This window comes from Oryza glaberrima, chromosome 3, assembly GCF_000147395.1.
Source record: "Oryza glaberrima chromosome 3, OglaRS2, whole genome shotgun sequence".
Lineage (NCBI taxonomy): Eukaryota > Viridiplantae > Streptophyta > Magnoliopsida > Poales > Poaceae > Oryza > Oryza glaberrima.
The window spans coordinates 9,000,451-9,019,894 of record NC_068328.1 but is presented as its reverse complement, the minus strand read 5'-3'; the positions used below and the strand labels follow the sequence as shown (position 1 = coordinate 9,019,894).

The window sequence follows — 19,444 nt, the reverse complement described above, 5'->3', positions numbered from 1 at the left end:
GGTAAAAGCTTTACTTTTGATTCACAAACTAACCATATCTGGTTAGTTGTAAGCTAGTATTATGGATGCAAAATTAGTACGTAGAAATATACAGTCACCTACTGGTAATTTAAAGTGTATTGTCATTGGATTTCTAGTTTTGCTTCTTAAGCCCATCAATTGGTAAGCGCATGTGTGGTCCAATTATGACATTGTAGTATTGAGCATACATTTCATGACGGTGAGAGTATTCAGTTTCTGCTCAAGTGGCTATTGACACTATACTTGTAGAGGTTCATGCAACTTGGTACATTGTTCTTTATTTTTTTTGGACCTTTGGTACATAATACTTATCTTGTCTATGCCACCATTTGAAAGAGTACTAAGATTAGATTAATATGTTTAACATGTTCAAGAACGACCGTTTGTCACCAAAAGATATAATACTGCCAAAAGATTAATGCAACTTGTAACATGATACAGCTTTGGCTACTTGCAATAAATCGTTGTTACCTAAAAGACATATTGCGATTTCGTTTTTGCCTGTGAAACATGTAGAAGATTTTAAAGACTACAATGTGCAGATGAACACTCCTACACAGGGTACCCTTGAGTCTGTAAATAGATCTCCATTCTGGAGCACTACCTTCAATGAACGAACAAATGGCGAATGGCAGGCATTCTCTCGATGAAAACGGACAGAAATTTCAGAAGCAAATGAAGACGCGGACATACCTCTAGGTCCGCGGGCGACGCAAAATTATCTTTGTCAGCGAGACTCTGCTCCATAAGGTTGTTCTGAGTATTGTTCTCTCCACCTTCTCAGTATACTCTTGCTGTTCTCCTCTTTGCCTTCTCCTGTTGCCTCTTAGTCGCTGATATGGACAGGTGACATGAAACTACTGATCAGAAGGTTGGTCGATTCAGCATTACGGCAGGTATCAACAAATGAGAAGGGAGCAATTCGGCTTTATACATATCAACGAATGGAAAGGGCAAATTTGCAGAAGGAATGCATATATACTCCCTTTAAAGCTTACCATACTTGCAACCTTATTAGCAATCACCCAATCGGAGTTACCATGTAAGTCAGGATAGAGTCAAAGATTCCATACATATCTATACAAAAACCATTACTGATAAATTCGACTGCATAAAACCTTGGAAAGCAATACAGCACCAACAAGAGGTTGGTTTTTACATCATATCATATCGATTGTTTGGCATCCACATTCCTAAGATCGGAAACAACTGCATACAGAATCTGATTGCTGATACACGCAAAATTAAGAGGGTGATAATGGGCAAGAGATCTTGCCATCTTTACAACAATTGAGTAATTTTACAATTTGTTTTTCCTTATCACTTGTTATAGTGATTGACTGGCATGAGAGGACTTCTAGGAGTACGTGTCCCTTGATCCACATATCGCTTTCCTTTGTCCACTTCATCCAAATTGTTCTCTGATCTGAATTTCACCACCAAATCTGGTACAGGGGTTCTCAATTGCTCGATTGATTCTAAACTGTACGCATTAGTCATTAGCTCCCCTGGACGACGCCGAACTGGACTATTCGCCTGTTAGGTGGCCAGCATTAGTGATGAATGGTCATTAGATATGATAATTAAGGATGATATGATAGTCATTGCATTTAGGGATTTGCCTTAGTCCTCTAAAAGCATTGAAAAATTGTATATCCCAGATGAATACAATTTTGTTATGGTTGATACAGGCTTAAAATATGGTTTGTAGCCTTTCTGTTATCTTCTATAATCATAAATGGTAAAAGAATGCCCTTTCAATTATAGTCCAAACTGCACTGAGAAGAGCAATAGCTTACCTTATAATCCCTTTCAAGACATTTGGCTGTCATGCTTCTTATAGATTCGGTGCCTTGACTGTGTTTTGTGTCTAACATTTCCAAATGGTCTGAGGAAGTGGCAAACACAGTTTCTATTCTCATTCTACTTTCACTATCGCGCAAGTGAGAATCTGGAAATGAGCATGCACTATGTCAAGAAAAAACCCATCCTTGTAAAATAATTATGTAATCCAGGTAGTCAGGTGGATGTATTACCCTTGACAGCAGTCAACATGTCAGATGTAATGGCGGCAAACTTTGCATCATTCTGTGTAGAAACAATCAGCATCTTCTGTAATATGCTTTCATTTTCTTTTCTTGTTTCTCTGCATGAAAGAAAATAGTAAGTGAAGCCAGAAAAGGCTTTTAACTGAAAGGCTATCAGATCACCCATGATGGTTACTTCTTTAAAGAGGTGACAACTTACTCAATAAAATCATCAGCTTCCACCACTGAGATCTTATTCAGATGTTCTAAAGATGTTTCGGTATGTGACCAGTAAGAAACAGAATGTACAGTTTTCTTCAAGCTGCAGTCAACAATGCCCGTTTAGCATAATAAAAGTGGCAGTAGAAGCATTTTACAAGGAAGTATTCCATCCATCCCAAAATAAGTTCAGTTTTCACCCATCCTACACATACCAATGCAAAACCAAAAATACTAAAATACCCCAACTTTATCAAATCTCCATGCAATCATTCCCCACTTTATGTTCCAATGCATTTATCATTTGCTTTCACAAATTCCGATATAAAATGAACTTATTTTGGGACAAATGAGAGAGGCCAAAAAATGAACTTATTCCAGAAAGGAGGTAGGCAAGTGAGACTGGTACCTTTGCTGCAAGATGTCTTCCATTTGATCTTTAATTTTACAATGTGATAACTTATCCTCACTGAACTGGCTCTCTACCTTTGCAGCATAGGCTGCGGCCTCCTTTCCTCCGCTGTCTGAAACCTTTTGTAGGTTGGAAATTTGCAATTTAAGATGTTTCTGCTCTTCTCTGCATTTCCCGTTCAGCTGTCCTACACAGTCCAATACCTGATAAAGGGAACCTTGTTATTCCAAAGATATAGAGTGAGACTTGGATAACGGATTTGCTCAGGCTATAGATAAGCTGACCATTGTAGATTTCTTGGCTGTCAAGCCCGCTAAAATTCCAGCAATCTTATCAAGAGCAGCCTGCTCTTCTCGAACAGAGAGTTCCTATCAGAATGAAGGATATCATCAGCGACACAATACATAAATGAACTTTATCATTGCATACACCAAATCAATCACCTTAAAATCCTCCTCGAATTTAAGGAGCTGGGACGAGCTTTCTGCTTGGCTTTGCTCCATATGTTCGATAAGCCTAGACGCATGACCCCTGATATCTTCAAAGAAATCAATCGATGTCTTGGACATGACTTGTGCTGATACAAGATCTCTTTTCAACATCTGCAAGGAAAGTTTTCAGGATGAGTTGCATCTTCTTGCAAGTATTTCAAGGACAATAGAGACTTACTACTTCTTGCTGATCAGCGGAAAAAGCTAATAGTTCCTTGAGTTCAGAAATAGACTTAAAAACGTCATTTGATACTTGCTCAGCCTCTGAAACCATCACTGCTAGAAACTGCAACAAAACAAAACGTAATTATATACTGCACAGTACTTTGATTACTTTTGTCAGATCATAATTAAAACTGGAAGTGCTATTATTCTTTACATTGGCAGCTCTTGTTGCATGAGACAATATGTTTAGACCCATCTGCTCAGAGTGTGCAATAGAACGCTGGTGTAGAGTATTAGCAAGCTGATTCATGCACTGAACTCCAGAGGCATATATATCTTTGGCTTTTGCTATTCTTCTCTCCAATTGGCTCGTTGACTGGAAGCAGTTGCGTAATGAGGGTATTTCAGTGTTCTAGGAGAGGGATGAACTGAATAATAAATAAATTGAGTATTTTAGTAGTCATACCTCAGATTTTGCTGAGAAGTATATTTTGTTTTGTTCATTCATAGATTCCAAAAACTGACGTTGTTCGCAAACACATCCAACAACTGTGTCGTGCAGAAGGTCAAGACCGTGATCCAATTGAGACCGGAAATCAAATAGCAGCCCTTTATTTTCAGCTTCAGTGTTGGATTGCCTTCCTATTAGTATTTTGTCAAAAGTACCGAGCACGGTCAGTACAAGTTTAAAAAAAAAACGGAGAGTAGGTGAGAGTGAGACTGTGTTTACCAAGTTTATCTACAAGAGCAGAGATATCCCCAGATGCATTCTCCAAGGCACCGCGTATATCCTTTGCACGTTCAACAATTGATTGCTCTATCCAGTGATATGGAGAAGATTCAAGAATCAAAACATTTTAACATAAATCTTTGCGTATTCAAGTATTAAGATCTTCAAGCAAAAAAAATACATGGTTACTTAAGATTTCAAACAATTACCAGCATGCAGTAAGTTTGATATTATGAACTCCTTTTCCTTGAGCGAAATGTTAGCCCTAGAATGAGCTTCTTCAAGATCAAGATATTCCTTCTTGCAACTTTCGATATTCATCTAGACATGCACATTGAGAAAAATGTGAAGATCTTAAAAGGCATACATCCACAAGAGGGACATTCTTTCCCAGAAAAAAAAAGGAAGTTCTTCAAATGCTTCAGTCCTCACCTTCAACTCTTTATTCTGAGTTTCCAAATATTCTATTTTATCCCTCATTGTCTGCAAGAAATAGTTAAAATAATTAAACAAACATGAAACATTTACACAGAGGTTCCATATAAAATCTGAAGTATTATACCTTTTTCTCTGCCTCCTCAAGAGCAAACCTTTCCTGAGGAATATAAATCCCATTCTTTTCCCTTGCAGCTTTTACATCTGATAATTTAGTGATATACACTTGAGATCCTGTAATAATGTGAGTAACAAAAGGAAAACAAGAAAATTGAAGATAACCTTGTTTCATTCTTTCCATTTCCTGGTAGAGATCCTTGAGCATTACAGATTTGCAAACTTTTTGGTTTGCCTGCAAGATAGTTGAGTCCATAAAATGGATAAAAATAGTACAATGCATGAAAGAAGTTAAGTAGCACCTCTGGCTTGTTTTTTATGCTTTTAGCACGATAAGCATAATCAAGTGTAACTACTGTTTCTTCTAGGCAATGGATGGAGGGAGAAACCGTAGCTATTATGCACGTTTTGGCTTTTCCACCTAAAGATTCCCTTAGCAGTCTGGTGAGCTTACTGTCCCTGGTGAGTGTATGAAAGAAAATGCATTACCGCCAGCCTCAGTTAACAGAAATGATTATGAGCTTATAAGTCTAATACAAGCACAGCGGTATTACCTGTATGGCACATGAACCGAATGTTCCACAAGTGCAGTAATAACACGACCCAGGGTTAACAAGCTCTTATTCATCTCTCCTGCTTCTCTTGCTCTACCCTATCAGCATGCTAGAAATCATGATTTCAAAATGGACTAACATCCTACGTTAGGATGACAGTAAAATGGAATGTGAAACATAAAATATTCAGTTTCAACAACATAGGACACATCAAAGTTCTCAGTCAACACTAAAAGAGTGTTTTCATTTTTAATGTGAACATACTATTGAAAGCCAACAATGATAATTAGAGGGCCTATGACATTCCTGAATTGGATAGAGTTCTTCAATGCCATTATTCAAACAATGCACCGGGAATGATTAACTAAGCTAGTAAGTGATGACAGGACAATTTAATCAGAATCACAAATCAGTCAGCAACAGAACCGGATACCTCTCTTGCACCTGACCGAGCAATATTCTCTGATCCTGCCAAGTCTACAAGGTTCAATCTCCCGCACTTCAGGAGTTCCTGATTCCGTACTGTTGTTTCTTTGACATGGATGTATATAGAAAAGACAGAATGTGATCGGCTGCAGGTCCAGAGATGCACATTGTCAGTATCCAATTGACAACCCTATTGGCACTGTAAGGAAAAAAGGAAGTGAACAAATCATGTACCTGCTTTGCTTATTTAGTGCAGTGTCAGCAGTACGCCTCCTAGCTGACCCATGTTCTAGAAGATTGTATATCTCACTAGCACTGTAGACAACGACCTCTTCAAGGCCTCTGATGACTGCCCCGCCTTTGCGATCTTCCATGAGAGATATTGCCCTCTTCTGTCTATCTTCAGGGAATCTGCTCTGGTCCTCTAAGGCCAACAGATCTGTGATTTCTTCATTGTAGAGCTCCAAGAAGGTTACCTTCATGCTATAGTCAGCCTTTCGTTCTTCCAAAATATCGAAGATATCGCGCACTGCTCTTGGGATGACACCAGCAGTAGCTGACAGTTCACTGGCCTAAAAGATTAGATGAGGCAAATAATTTAGTTGCTGCATGTAACTTCTCACTTCTCACAAAGTTTCAATTTGTACAGTACCTTCTGCCTCATCTCTCCCTCCATCGTATATGTTTTCCCAGTTCCAGTTTGCCCGAAGGCAAATACAGTACAATTGTAGCCCTCAACCACATCTTTAACGATCGGCTTAACAGCACGATCATATATCGACCTTTGCTGAGCTTTTGGACCAAAAACCTGGGGATAAAACAACAACGTACATATAACAAAGTTCATGAGAAACAATATCAATCCTCCTGTATTCAGCATTATGAAATTATGTTAAGATTTTACAATGCATAAGATTCTGACCCTCTAGAAATCAACCATCAAACCACATGGCAACTGTTTGACACTACTGCAAGCATCGAAAAAAATAAACCCACATTACAAGCAGAGAAACTGAGTGGCCGGTAGTGGCGTTACCTTATCAAAGGTGAACGTCTTGTCTGCTTGCTTGAATAGGCTGTGCAACACAGTGACCTCCCTCTTCAAGTCATCGCAAGAGATGGCACTCTGCACATTCGCTCTCTGCTCCTCCTCGCTTAGTGGCCTGATTGCGCACCATTTCAGACAAACGCATCAGAGACACCATAGCCGAGCGCAAATGAACAGTTAACAACACATTCTCCCACCCCCAGTATTTAGCAGCAATCTGTTCAGTATTTTTCACAGCTGCCGAATAGGATGAACTCCCAAGTAGAAGCGGTTTGAACTCTCGGACTAGGATTCGCCATATCGCCTAACGGCTAAGCGGTGGAGCAAACTCCAGAGCACCTTACCTGCACCGGAGCACAACCTGCACGTTGGCCTCGCAGTCCTTCATCTCGCTCCCGCCGCCGCCTCCTCCGGTTAACCCGACCCCGCTGCGGCGCGCGGAGCTCTGCGAGCCCCCGTCCGCCCAGCGCAGCTCCAGCTGGCGCCGCTCCGGCCGCGGCGTCAGGAACGGGTGCGGCGGCGGCCCCACCAACGACCTCCGGCTAGGGTTCGGCGTCTGCGCCATGCCGCAGGTCTTTGCCGCCGCCGGCGCAGGGAGATCGCGTGGCTTTTTTGCGGCGGTGGGGGAGTGATTTGGTCGGCGATTTGGGGGAGGATTTGGGGAGATAGAGATGGAGTTGGCCGCCTTTTCCTCGTGCCGGAGAAATTTGAATTCGGGCGACTCGATGAGTGAGAGTGAGTGGGCCCCGGTTGTACACGCGCCGGCAGAGATTGGACACGTGGCGTCGTACGAGTGGAAGGCTTCGGGGCTTTCGGGATGGTGGGCCATGGCCCGATTCAAAGCTTAATTTAAGGCTTCCAGGGAGCGAGTTTAGTAGTCGTCGTCTTGGGCCTTCTCATGGGCCTTGCCAGTTGGATGAGGCCCGGTATGGATAAATAAACAAATAACCAAGGTTTGAAGGATTAATCTTAACCGGAAAGGAGGATTCTCTCAAAAAACATTTGAAAATGGAGAAAGTGTGGATTTTTTTTTCTGTCATTATTTCCATGATTGAAGTATCAATGAAAAAAAAATGCTACATATCAGTACGGTACAATATTAAAATTTAGAAATGCACAAACAGTAGAGCCCATTGTTGCCTTATGGAGGCTTTCGTGACATCACCGGAAAATAACGGGGACAATAATCCCAGTCTTTCCCAGACTATACACTGCTACAAATTGGTAATTCATATTTTTGACGCGTGTACAGTAGCATTTAATACTAGTACTGAACAAACATCATTTCTTTATGACGATGAGCATTTAATTAGGGCCCTTTTTTCAAAGCACTAAATTGTTGTCACTGATTACTTTGCTTAATGCTTCTTAAAATTCATTTTCTTATATTTTTTTTCTTCTAGTGTATAAATCATACTACCACTTGTCCTAACCTACTATGTAGTACTACATCCGTTTTCCTGTCATTTTAAACATCTACATATAGTATGTAATGCATATGTTTTATCACTGTCTTTTCTAACTATATGTTTATTATCGTAGACTAGCAAAATGCTTTAAGCTTTGCTATGGACAGAGGAAAAAAAATCATGATATATCATAGCAAAATATATTCTAGTCTCACTTGTTTGCTCACTTGATTATTGGTTATTCACTTGTTTGACCGAAATATTGGACTACATTAGAAAATATGAGGGGATAATTTGTAAAATACTGCAAAAGCAAGATGGCAGATTCACTGGCACCACCAGTAGAGATTTTTAAAGGAGTACAGCTATTGAAATTATAACTATACCGTGCTTTTTATTATGATTATATCAATACTATTCCCTCATGTCAAATCCTAATTATGGTATTAATCAATAATTTAACATTTCTAGATTTAAGTGCACATATTTTAGGACAACATGTATTTAAGAACAGAGGTAATAAGTATTTGTTACGCCAGTTTCTCAAAACATTAAATCCCAAAAAAAAAAGGAGTTTTGAAGGGAGAGACGTCCCTCCAAATATTTTTTTTAAAAAAAAAATTATAAGGGCAGCCACAATGTGGCCATAAGAAGAGGCCATAAGATTTTATAGTGACCATATACATTGTGAAACAAAGTCATAAGACATTAAATGCAAAAGAAAGCTTTAAACTTATGGCTTGACCACAAGCAATAAAATAATAGGATATTATGAATGTGAGGATAAAAAATTGGCATGGCTGATAAAAAAGTACATTGTGGGATTCATCTTAAAGTTTACTCTTGCTTCAAACATTGTGGTAATAACCATAAGAATAGTGGGACCCACCTTAATGCTACTCATGGTCATAAACATTGGAGATGCCCTAAGCGTGTTGAAACCAAACATGCCTTACTATTGCACTATCAAGTGCATCTCTCGAAACATTAAATCTGACCCTATAGCAAGTATATAGTCCATGATAATAATTAAGGAATAGCCTATTTCAAACGCTATCATCTCTTTGTAACATGTCCTGGGCGCTAAGATTTCTCATTACGTGCAGAGATGACACACGCTTTTCTTTTTATGTACTGTCCATTGATAACATAAAATTGAAGAGGACCACCCCCCAGGCCCAACCCCTTCGCCGTCGGTTAATTGCACGGGACTGTGTTGAATAAAACTGTGTACGCTACTATAATCTGTTTCTACAAATATAATTTACACGATCATGTTGACGATCTCCACATTTATAATCGGATCTGTCACAATCAAATGGCGCAAATTAATATTTTAATCAACGTGGCCATTTTGTAGGCACTCAGAACAAATCTGATGACTCATTTTTACATGACTCATCAGATTTTCAGCCTACAAAAAGTTAATCAACTGTCTGCTTCAAAGTATTTTCAGCCTTCTGATGTCCGCAAAAGAAAAACATAGCCCCGGGAGAGACATCAGCCAGCAGCCCAGCAGTCGCACACATCGTTTTCACTTTTCAGAAAAGAAAAAAAACACACATCTTTGGAAGAGAATAAAGACCAAACGAGCACTGCTACACGTACTAAATTTTACTAACAATCATCTCAACCGTTTAATTTTGATAGATAGAGATTATCAAAGATATAAATGCATTCATAACATGACACACCAAATCACCAATGTTATTTAGAATTTAATAAGAAAAATTTGGTACGTATAGCAGTGCTCAAACCAAACCCTGGAAAGACAGTAGAAACTAGTGAGAGATGCCATCTCTCGGCATGATGCGTTCTTGCAGCATTTGTTAACTTCAGTCGTTGTCAATGAAAGCGGTCAATAAATTATAGGTTAAGAAAAAAAAAGAAGAAGAAGAAACTACTCATGGTAAAGCATCAAAGTCAGCTCCAAGCCTGGAATCCATTTTGACTTTTAACGTACGTTTAAAAACTCTGTTGACTTTTGCATTCCAAACGTATTGCCTTTGAATAATGCTGCTCATATTGTAAGTTCCAGGTAGTACAAGGAAGCTACACTTTGCAAAGTTGCCTCCGAATATATTCTTTAACTATACTTTGCAAAGTTACCAGTTTGTTTATGTATGTTGCCAGTTTTCAGGGCTTCAGGCCACTGCCCAAGTCAGCTGCTGAGAAGATGGGGCCATGGAATATACTAGTTGACTTAGCAAGCAGGAGTTGTTTACAAGGTCTATTGTTTGACTTCACAGCAGCTGGGTGCTGGTTCCAGCGTTCTAGAAGGTCAGCGAACATAATATGTTCTTAATTGGCTAATCTGCAAAAGAAAATATTTAGGTTTGTACAGATGCATCCTCTCATTCTGAACTGGTATAGTTAAAGAATTCTGCTCTCAAAAGTCAGAATGCAGGAATATTCTGCAAATTGAGTTAGATTTAACAATCTAACCTGAATATAGTTGCAGGTCAGCTGGCTCCTGCTCATCTGGATACACTTAATGGCTGTATATAGATTAGATTACAGAGTGCAATAGATCCGGATTGTAGAAATTATGTCTGAATGTTGAAGAAGAGTTCCGAAAGACAAAATTGCTAGGCACGTTATTGCATCTTTAACAGGTCAGGACAACAGACTTAAACTCCTGAAATAAAAGCAGAACAGCCATTGAGCCATGCTTAGAAAATCCTACAAGATTCTCTTGATCATTTGTGGAATTAACCACACACACATCACTGTTAGCGTGACTCTTCTTCCTCATCCCTGCTTTGCATTAAACTTCGGGAAAAAAAATATATATAGCTCAACAGTTTTCAGCTAGATGAGCTAACACAACTTCTGACTTTATAATTTCCAAATAATTCTGCATCCGTCAAATGCCGTTCTAATCCCTTCATCGCAGAGCGAGCAAGACCAACGCAAACAAATCAAATCAAAGGCAATTTCTTAATCTCGCCACTGAAGTCATGGTGGTTTTATGCAAATTGCCAGACTAATTAATATCCAACTTAAGCTCACTCTTAAACCCATATTTATATATTTTTTAAGGACGCATTGATTTCTTAGCTAAGTAAGCAACTAGCCAACTACTAGTCATGGCGTGTTGGTACAGACGAACGACGAGTTGCCAGACTTTAGAAGCGTTGTCGCCGTCGTTGCCCTGAAGAATCTACGATGAGCTGCATCCCCCCCCCCCCCCCCCCCCCCCCCGGGTTGATTCGGCCGCGGAAACCAGAAGCAGACGTGTTGATTTCTGATAATTTAGTCGTTCTGAAAAGCGCAACATGTGATAATCTAATCCCACTTGCGATCAGTAGATTAGACGAGAGAACCTTCCTCAGTTCCTCTGATGACTGAAACTGACATGGATAGTGTCCAAATGCCCAGATCAGATCAAAGTCTCAAAGGAGAGAGTTGTTTGCGTATATTATTATTTTTAAGATAATGGAAGAGTAGAGTTCATGAGATTTATATAGAGGGAGAGCTAGTAAGGGCGTGTGTGTGATCACAGCATGACAAGCCCAGCACTCCGGCCGGAGCTGGGTTCAGTGTATTTTGCTGAGCAGTTCCAAGCAACAAATTCAGAAATGGCCCCTAAATTTTGTTTCATTTTTTGTAGGTAAATCACCGGGGGGGATAAGCTCCTCACCTGAATTAGAATAAGACCAAGTTCAAATAAACACTGTACAAGGGCCAGAGGCCGAACAAACAGAAACGCAAAGAAGGAAAAAATAAAAGAGATTTACAACAGACTTAATGGAGAGGAAAAGATGGATAGCCATGCAGGGAGGATCGATCTATCAGCTTGCTTGAAGCGGTGAGCCCAAAGCTTGGCATCCTGAGAGCAGCATTTTAGAAGGCGACTGATGGATGGAGGCTGATTTTTAAACACCACTTCATTTCTGTGATTCCACAGACGCCTGCAGCATAGCAGGAACAAAGTATTGTTCATGTGTATCGGGGCACCAACCAGAGAATTTGACTGGAGCATGGACAAAGTTGAGATCGAGGGAGTGATCTTGATTAAAGTCCAGAAAGCTGACGCTAGAGGACAATGAAGGAAGATATGATCAGCGTCTTCTGGGGCAGAACTGCATATCTCACAGGTTGGTGTGGGGAGGATTTTCTTCTTGTGTAGATTTACTCTTGAGGGCAGTCGGTTGAAAGCTAGGAGCCAGCCAAAGAATTTGATTCTGGGGGGAGCTTTGCTTCCCCAAATGTATTCCCACTGTGTCCAAGTCTGAAAGTTTGACATTTGTAGGTGGTATAGGGCTGAGGACGAAATGATGCCATTTTTGCACTTGATTTTACTGACTATCTCATCCTGAGACAGGGCGAGTGGCAATTGCTGTAGTAGTGCTTCAAGAATGTTCAATTGGCTCTGAGCTTCTGTTGAGAGTCGTGGCACCAGAGAGTGAGATAGGCCCCTTTGACAAATATCATTCAAAGAGCAAGACTGCTTGATAGCATGGGTGTAGAGGGCATGAAATCTTGTGGCTAGGGGTTGATCATCCATCCAGATATCGTGCCAGAAATTTGTGTGTCTTCCATCACCCACTTTAATAGTGGTCTGTGATCGGAGAAGTGGCAACAGATCGATCATGGACCGCCAATGAGGGCCTAGGTCAACAGATCCAAGATGAGAATCCGCATGTTCTCTCCAAATCCAGGAGGTCCAGGGGGAGGACTGTGAGTACAACCTGAATAGCATCTTGACAAGGAGACATATGTTTTGCGTCTGAAGGTGTTTGATTCCAAGGCCACCGTGTCTTTTACTTCTGCAGATCAAATCCCAAGCAATGAGGCATTTTGAGCCATGGCATGATTCCTCTCCCGTCCATAAGAACGCGCGTCGACGTTTGTCCATGGCCTCTAGGGTGCCTTTTGGGATTAACAGAGCAGCCATCGCATAGGTCGGCAGAGAGTCAAGTACTGAGTTTACCAGGATTGTCCTGCCAGCATAGTTTAAGAGAGGGGCTTGCCATCCCGCGAGGTATTTATCCACCTTTGCTATCAGGGGTTGAAAAGCGGCAAGGGGAAGCTTAGTTGCCGACAGTGGTAGACCCAGGTATGTCTGAGGAAAAGTTTCTAGTTTGCACTGAAGAATGCCTGCCAGCTCTTGACTATGCTCTGGGGAGGTGTGTAAGGTCACCATGGTACTTTTGGTAAAGTTTATCTTCAGACCTGTCGCTTGCGCAAAGGAGTTTAGAATAGCTTTGAGAGCTCTCAGTTGAGAAGCTTCTGCCTGGCAAATGATGAGCGTATCATCAGCATATTGAAGAGTGGCCCCAGGAAGTGTATTTACTATTGGGTGCTTGATAGTGCTGCATCTCTTGATCATCTGTTGGAGGGTGTCTGCCACAAGAATGAAAAGGTATGGGGAGAGTGGGTCACCTTGACGAAGGCCTTGTGAACAATTTATCCATCTTCCTGGAATGCCATTTAACAGAACTGCCGACTTGCTTGATTCTAGCAAAGCTTGGATCCATTTTTGCCAACACATTGGGAAATTTCTAGCTCTGAGGATGGCTTGTAGACTTGACCATTGAACCGAATCGAAAGCTTTAGCAAAATCAAGTTTTAGAACAGCTGTAGGCAGTTTTCTTTTGTAGCAGCACTGGAGAATTTCTGTTGCATAGAGAAAGGTCTCTGAGATGCTTCTCCCTTTCATGAACCCTGTTTGTTCCCAATCTATGAGAGTGCCTAGAACAGATTGAACACGGTTTGCAAGGACCTTGGCCAGCAGCTTGAGGTGACAGTTTTGTAGAGAGATGGGTCGGTAGCAATCTGGAGAATTTAGGGTGAGTTTGAGAGATAGGGGATTGAGAAGATTGGGAAGATACGCAAAACGAGATGAGCCATTAGCGCATGATTAATTGAGTATAAACTATTTTAAATTTCAAAAATGGATTAATATGATTTTTTAAAACAACTTTCCTATAGAAATTTTTTGCAAAAAACGCATCGTTTAGTAGTTTGGGAAGCGTGCGCGCGGAAAACGAGTTGTTTTCTCACCCTATCTCACACAAACGAACACAGCCTTAGTTTCCCAGTCTTGTGGATGAGGACTATGAACGCTCTATTTATTCTTTCGAGCTGAGCAGTGTGGCTGAAGAATTCATCTAGGAGCCTCTGTATGGAAGGTTTGATCTGATTCCAGACTGCTTTGTAGAAACTTGGTCCAAAACCATCTGGGCCTGGCGCCCTATAATTATCCATGCCATCAAGAGCAATTTTTGCTTCATCAATAGTGAAAAGGCCCGAGATCTGCTGCCAACATGAATCTGGCACTGAATCCAAGCTGTATAAGTTTTGAAGTTGAAAATCCCAGGAGGTGCCGACTGAGCCTCCTAGAGTTTCATTGAAGAAATCATACAGTGCAGCTGCTTTGTTGTTGTGGTCATAAACCTGTGTTCCTTGGAACAGGAGGGAACAAATGCAGTTGTTTCTGAATCTGTTGGAGGCATGAGCGTGGAAAAATCTTGTATTTTCATCGAAGGCTTTAATTCTCTTAATTTTACTTCGTTGCTTCCAATAAATAGCCTTGCACCGTTGGAGATCAGCTAGCTTGGCTTGAACAACATCCCGGAGAGTGAACTCCGCAGTGGAAAGAGGTCTGGCTTCTTCAATAGCATCAAGGAAATCGATGAGCAGAGTGCAGTCCAGAATGCAGGCATTTGGCAGTTTATGGCCTTTGACCCAACTTTTTATTGCAGAACGAGCTTTTTTCAAATTTGCAACAAGGTTTCAAATTTTGTTTCATATTGAACAAATACACCTGCATCCTGCATGTCAAAAGTTGTTTATAGTTTCTTGTATCTCCTCCTATTCGCCACAGTTTCAGAGCTTAAAAGTGCGTGTTTTCAGTCTAACTAGATGCCTGCGTATCACAATATTTGACCAAGAATCCTTTTTATACGTGCTGTTATCAGTCTTGCAACGCTATCTTGAAAGCTTCCATGCCTTATCTGAAAACCGGACTTTCACCCGTGTTGTCAGTCAGAAACATCCAATCTACTCCGTACTAATTTCCTGGTCAACAGAAAATTTCAGTCGCCGTCACAAACGGGGACTTATTTTAAGTCCCTGTCACATCGAATGTTTGGACACTAATTTGAGTATTAAATATATACTAATTACAAAACTCATTCCATAACCTTGGACTAATTCGCGAGACGAATCTTGAGTCTAATTACGCCATGATTTGACAATGTGATGTTACAGTAAACTTTTCATAATTATAGATTAATTAGGCTTAAAAAATTCGTCTCGCAGATAAGCTCTCATTTATGAAATTAGTTTTTTTATTAGTATATATTTAATTCTCCAAAATAGCGTCCAAACATCCGATGTGACATGTACTTAAAAAGTTTTAGCCCTATCTAAACACCCCCTAAATACTATACTATGAACTTCTGAAGAGAAAACACTGCCAAAACCAAGGGGCTATCTGCCTATCTTGACATACCATCCCAACCGCTGAACTGCCTGCAGCAACTTGGCCTTGGCATAAAGAATTTGTTACGAAGAGCGTCACTGCGTGCGTACTCACGCACGCTTTTCGCTTCTCTTCTTCTCTACTTGCTCTTGTCGCTCTCTGCAAGCTAGCCACACTACAGATTTACAATATTATATAGATACTCCTCCTGCTCAAGTCGTCTGAATGCATATGTACCACAGTTCATGGCTGCCCTGGATGTTATTGGATCGTGCTGAGGTCTCAGCTAGACTAGCTAGGAAAATAAGCACCTAATCTGACTTTGTGCTGACTTAAAGAGTATATCCATTATTAGCTAGCTAACATATCTAACTAGTAGATAATTGCAAAAGTAGTACATTGGAATCGTGCAAGCTGCACAGGGCCGGCCACAGGTATTTTATATGATCTGACCGTTCTTATTTACTTTTGTATCATTGTTATGTTGCTTATAGGCAATGTCAACGGCCGAGATGGTGTGCGCTGTTTTATTATCTCTTTAACAAATTGAGTTTGATCATGAAGAAGAGTGTGATCAAACGTACGTGAAGCGGATGATTGATTATCCTCTGACTTTTGCTGCTGCAGTTAGGAGGAGAAGTTGATCTAGGCTTTGTGTTTATGCATCCATTAATTATGCAGTTCTTTTTCTGTTCTCTCCGTAGTGGCATTATTATTATCTCGTCTCTAGCTTGGCCGCGTCTGATGGACGTCGTCACAAACAATAAGTTTTCTTTTTATATTCTTATTATCGCTTATTCCTTTCTTGTTCTGGTACACAAGACGAGCTAATATTACACACCAACAACATACTACTCTAACCAATCATGCAAACCACGTTGCAGAAGAGAACTGAGATTTACTTAAAAGAAATGGAATTGAACCAGAACATAATGACTAGTTACATGCTCGTAGGTTATGATGGGATCATGAGATTTATTTAAGAAATTATTTTTTTACTGGTCTTTTAGGAGTTATTTTTGGAGAAAGGGAGCGGTTTTTTTAGAGGGGAAGAATAACAACCACTTTTTTTTGGGGGGGGGGGGGGGGGGGGGGAGGGGGGAGAGAACAGGAAGATATATTACTGAGAAGGAGAATCCACATCAAGAAGATGTGAAATGAGACTACAAATGTTGTCAGGCCATAAAGAGGTTAAAGCCTCACATCTCCCTTATTTGCAAGAATAACGACCGCGTTTTTTTAACGTAGTTAAGAAAAATGTCTATTGATAGTATAACTAATCTAGAGTTCTAGACACAACAATGGGACTTTTGTGACAGCAGTATCGATCTTGCTAGCCATCTTTGCCGCAGATGGATCAGGGTTTTTTTTTTCGTCTCTTCGTCAGAAACATTTCAAGACCTCTGATGAAACCATTTCATGCATGACGACCAATCAAGAGAAAAAGAAAACGATCTAACTGTCTTGTATACAAGCGAACTACTAGCAGCCATACATATATATGATATATCGTCTACTCGCTATCGTAACGATGACAGTTGCGTGGGGAACCGACTGCATGCGCGCGACCGGAAGACGCACGTCTCCCTCGCCGAAAGCGAGCAGCATCTACCGATCGATATATCATCCATCGTCGTCGTCATCTCATCGGAGAAGTCGGCCGGAGATGTACACGAGAGTGTTCAGAGACCCCACTCCTCAGACCTCCGAAAAGTTGAGAGACCCCACACTCACCAAAAGATTTGCTTAATTTCCAAGTTCCAACCAAAATTTGTCAACAGGACAGCATTTCCGTCCAATCCGATTCCAAGACCGGCTGGGCTCGCTATCGTAATTAGTAAACCTGACATTTCCGACCAGAGAAATGGCCCTGCTCGTAGTTTGTTTTCGCTGTCGGAAACGACATGTAATATTGATAGCTCTGATCTGATCAATCCGGGGAAAAAACGATGTTGCAGTCGCCGATCTGTAGCTGATAGTGTACGCGGTTCAGCGCGGACTGTCACCCTGCAAAACCGTACAAGTAGAAGTAGCGCAAAAGTGGGACATTGGTCCTCTCGTTTTTTTACATGTCATAAAGTCTTTAAAGAAAGAGTGATACCCATGTGTTCTTAATTTAATGATAGTATCATATATTAACAGTAAAAATGATTTGAACCATTCGTTATTAAGTATAGTATTTACTAATATAGTAATTAAGGGTTATTTTATAATTTATATTTTTTAAGTTGATCCACAATCATTCATCGCGCTAGCATCGCTTATATTCCATCAGAAAAACCAACAAAGGAGAAAAAAAATGTTTGGTCACTGCTAAAGGATGATTATATCCCTCCGCACGTATATATATATATCTATCTATCTATCTATTATATACTAAAAGTCCATTAAACTTCCTACAAACGCTCATAAACCGCCACGTGGCGTCCTACAAACGCTCCTAGACCGCCACATGGCATTATCAAATCCCACCTTCGATTTTCACTTAAATTGGTGGATCCGCCATTTTACACCATTGGATTAGATCTATTATTAAAAAATAATAACTTTCTCTTTGTATGATTTAAGCACTACTATTGTTGCCATGTACGTACAAGTTGATACGATGCAAACCACGTCCTTCTCCTGTGCGTACTTACCTACACAAAAACAAAACAAATAGTTTACGTACTGTTCACTGGAAAGAAAAGAAAAAACAGTACGCACGTACATAGAAAAGACAATAAAATAATACATCATAAAAATCGATGATCTGTTTTCTAAAAAAACTACAGCACAAATATAAATATATATAGTTAAACTAAGATCTATAATAATAATATAAAATATCCAATCAATGTTCCTTGAACTATCTTCTAAATTATTTTTAAATTATATATCCAATTTGTGATTCCGTTGTACTTTAATTAAATTATAAAAGTTATATTGTGGTCCTAAATACATCACGACGTATGGGGCTGATATATAATAGTTAGTTGTTTGATAATCTATTATATACTAAAAGTCTATTAAACATCCTAAAAACACTCTTAAACCGTTAAAAATATGGCATTCTACAAATGCTCACATCTCACCATGTCTCACTCTAGCAAATTATAGAAAAAACAAAACATCTAGCCATCGATTTTCACTAATATACAGTGGACCCATATTTTCTACCATCGGATTTAATTAAACAAAAAAAGAAAAAGAAAGGCCCACACCCCACCGTTGGCATCCATTACATTACGTTAGGTATATGTACGTAGTTATGTATCATATATCCTTGCCCTCACCCTAATACGTATTAGGGCGACATGCCCTCCTATTTTCAAGCATTTTCTTAATTAATATTGGAAAACATACTTTGTAATAAATTATTTTCAACAACTATACCATCTAAATAGTAATTTTTTTTATCTATGCACAGCATGAGATTATTTACAATAAAATTTAGAATTCAATACCTACATTAACTACATTTTAAAAATAAAATAAATGTATTTCTTTGGGTCATATGCTGCTAGCGACTACCTATTGGTCACACGATACAATTAGATTTTTAAACCATATGATTGGCAACATTTAGCTTATATTAGTAAATACAACACCCAACACATTTTCTAATAGATCTAAAATTATATCTATATTTTAAAAATAGATAACTAAAGACTAGGATCCGTTGGAATATGTCTCAGAAAAAAAATCTCCATCTCTCGTCCTGCTATACATATACTTCCTCTGATCTCTCGCCTTATATTTTTTATCTAACAACCTTATATTAAAAAAAAATAGCTAAATGGCTTATAATTTCTAAAATTATATTTGATTTTTTCATTTATTTTAACTATTGTTTTATTTAAAATTTATAAAAATTAAAATACTCCTTTGCATGGAAACTGAATGAAAATGAAAAATTATAATAGAATGAATGTCATGGTTATGTATACCACATACCTAATAGTAGTTGACTAAATCT

At 39.6% G+C, this 19,444-nt stretch overlaps 1 protein-coding gene across 1 annotated transcript; it reads right to left on the bottom strand.

The window, feature by feature from the left end:
* Window positions 1–1,000: 1,000 nt before the first annotated feature.
* LOC127768779 (kinesin-like protein KIN-5B) lies at window positions 1,001–7,341 on the bottom strand. Its single transcript, XM_052294426.1, has 22 exons — window positions 6,990–7,341; window positions 6,634–6,760; window positions 6,250–6,405; window positions 5,832–6,169; window positions 5,605–5,743; window positions 5,172–5,269; window positions 4,920–5,076; window positions 4,783–4,852; window positions 4,628–4,704; window positions 4,498–4,548; window positions 4,275–4,386; window positions 4,066–4,152; window positions 3,802–3,977; window positions 3,550–3,711; window positions 3,349–3,456; window positions 3,123–3,281; window positions 2,964–3,047; window positions 2,677–2,882; window positions 2,269–2,370; window positions 2,058–2,167; window positions 1,821–1,972; window positions 1,001–1,557 (listed from the first exon to the last, which is right to left on the bottom strand). Exons 1-22 carry the CDS (start codon window positions 7,208–7,210, stop codon window positions 1,342–1,344), a joined length of 3,108 nt encoding a protein of 1,035 aa, XP_052150386.1. The 5' UTR covers window positions 7,211–7,341; the 3' UTR covers window positions 1,001–1,341.
* Between the last annotated feature and the right edge of the window lie 12,103 nt (window positions 7,342–19,444).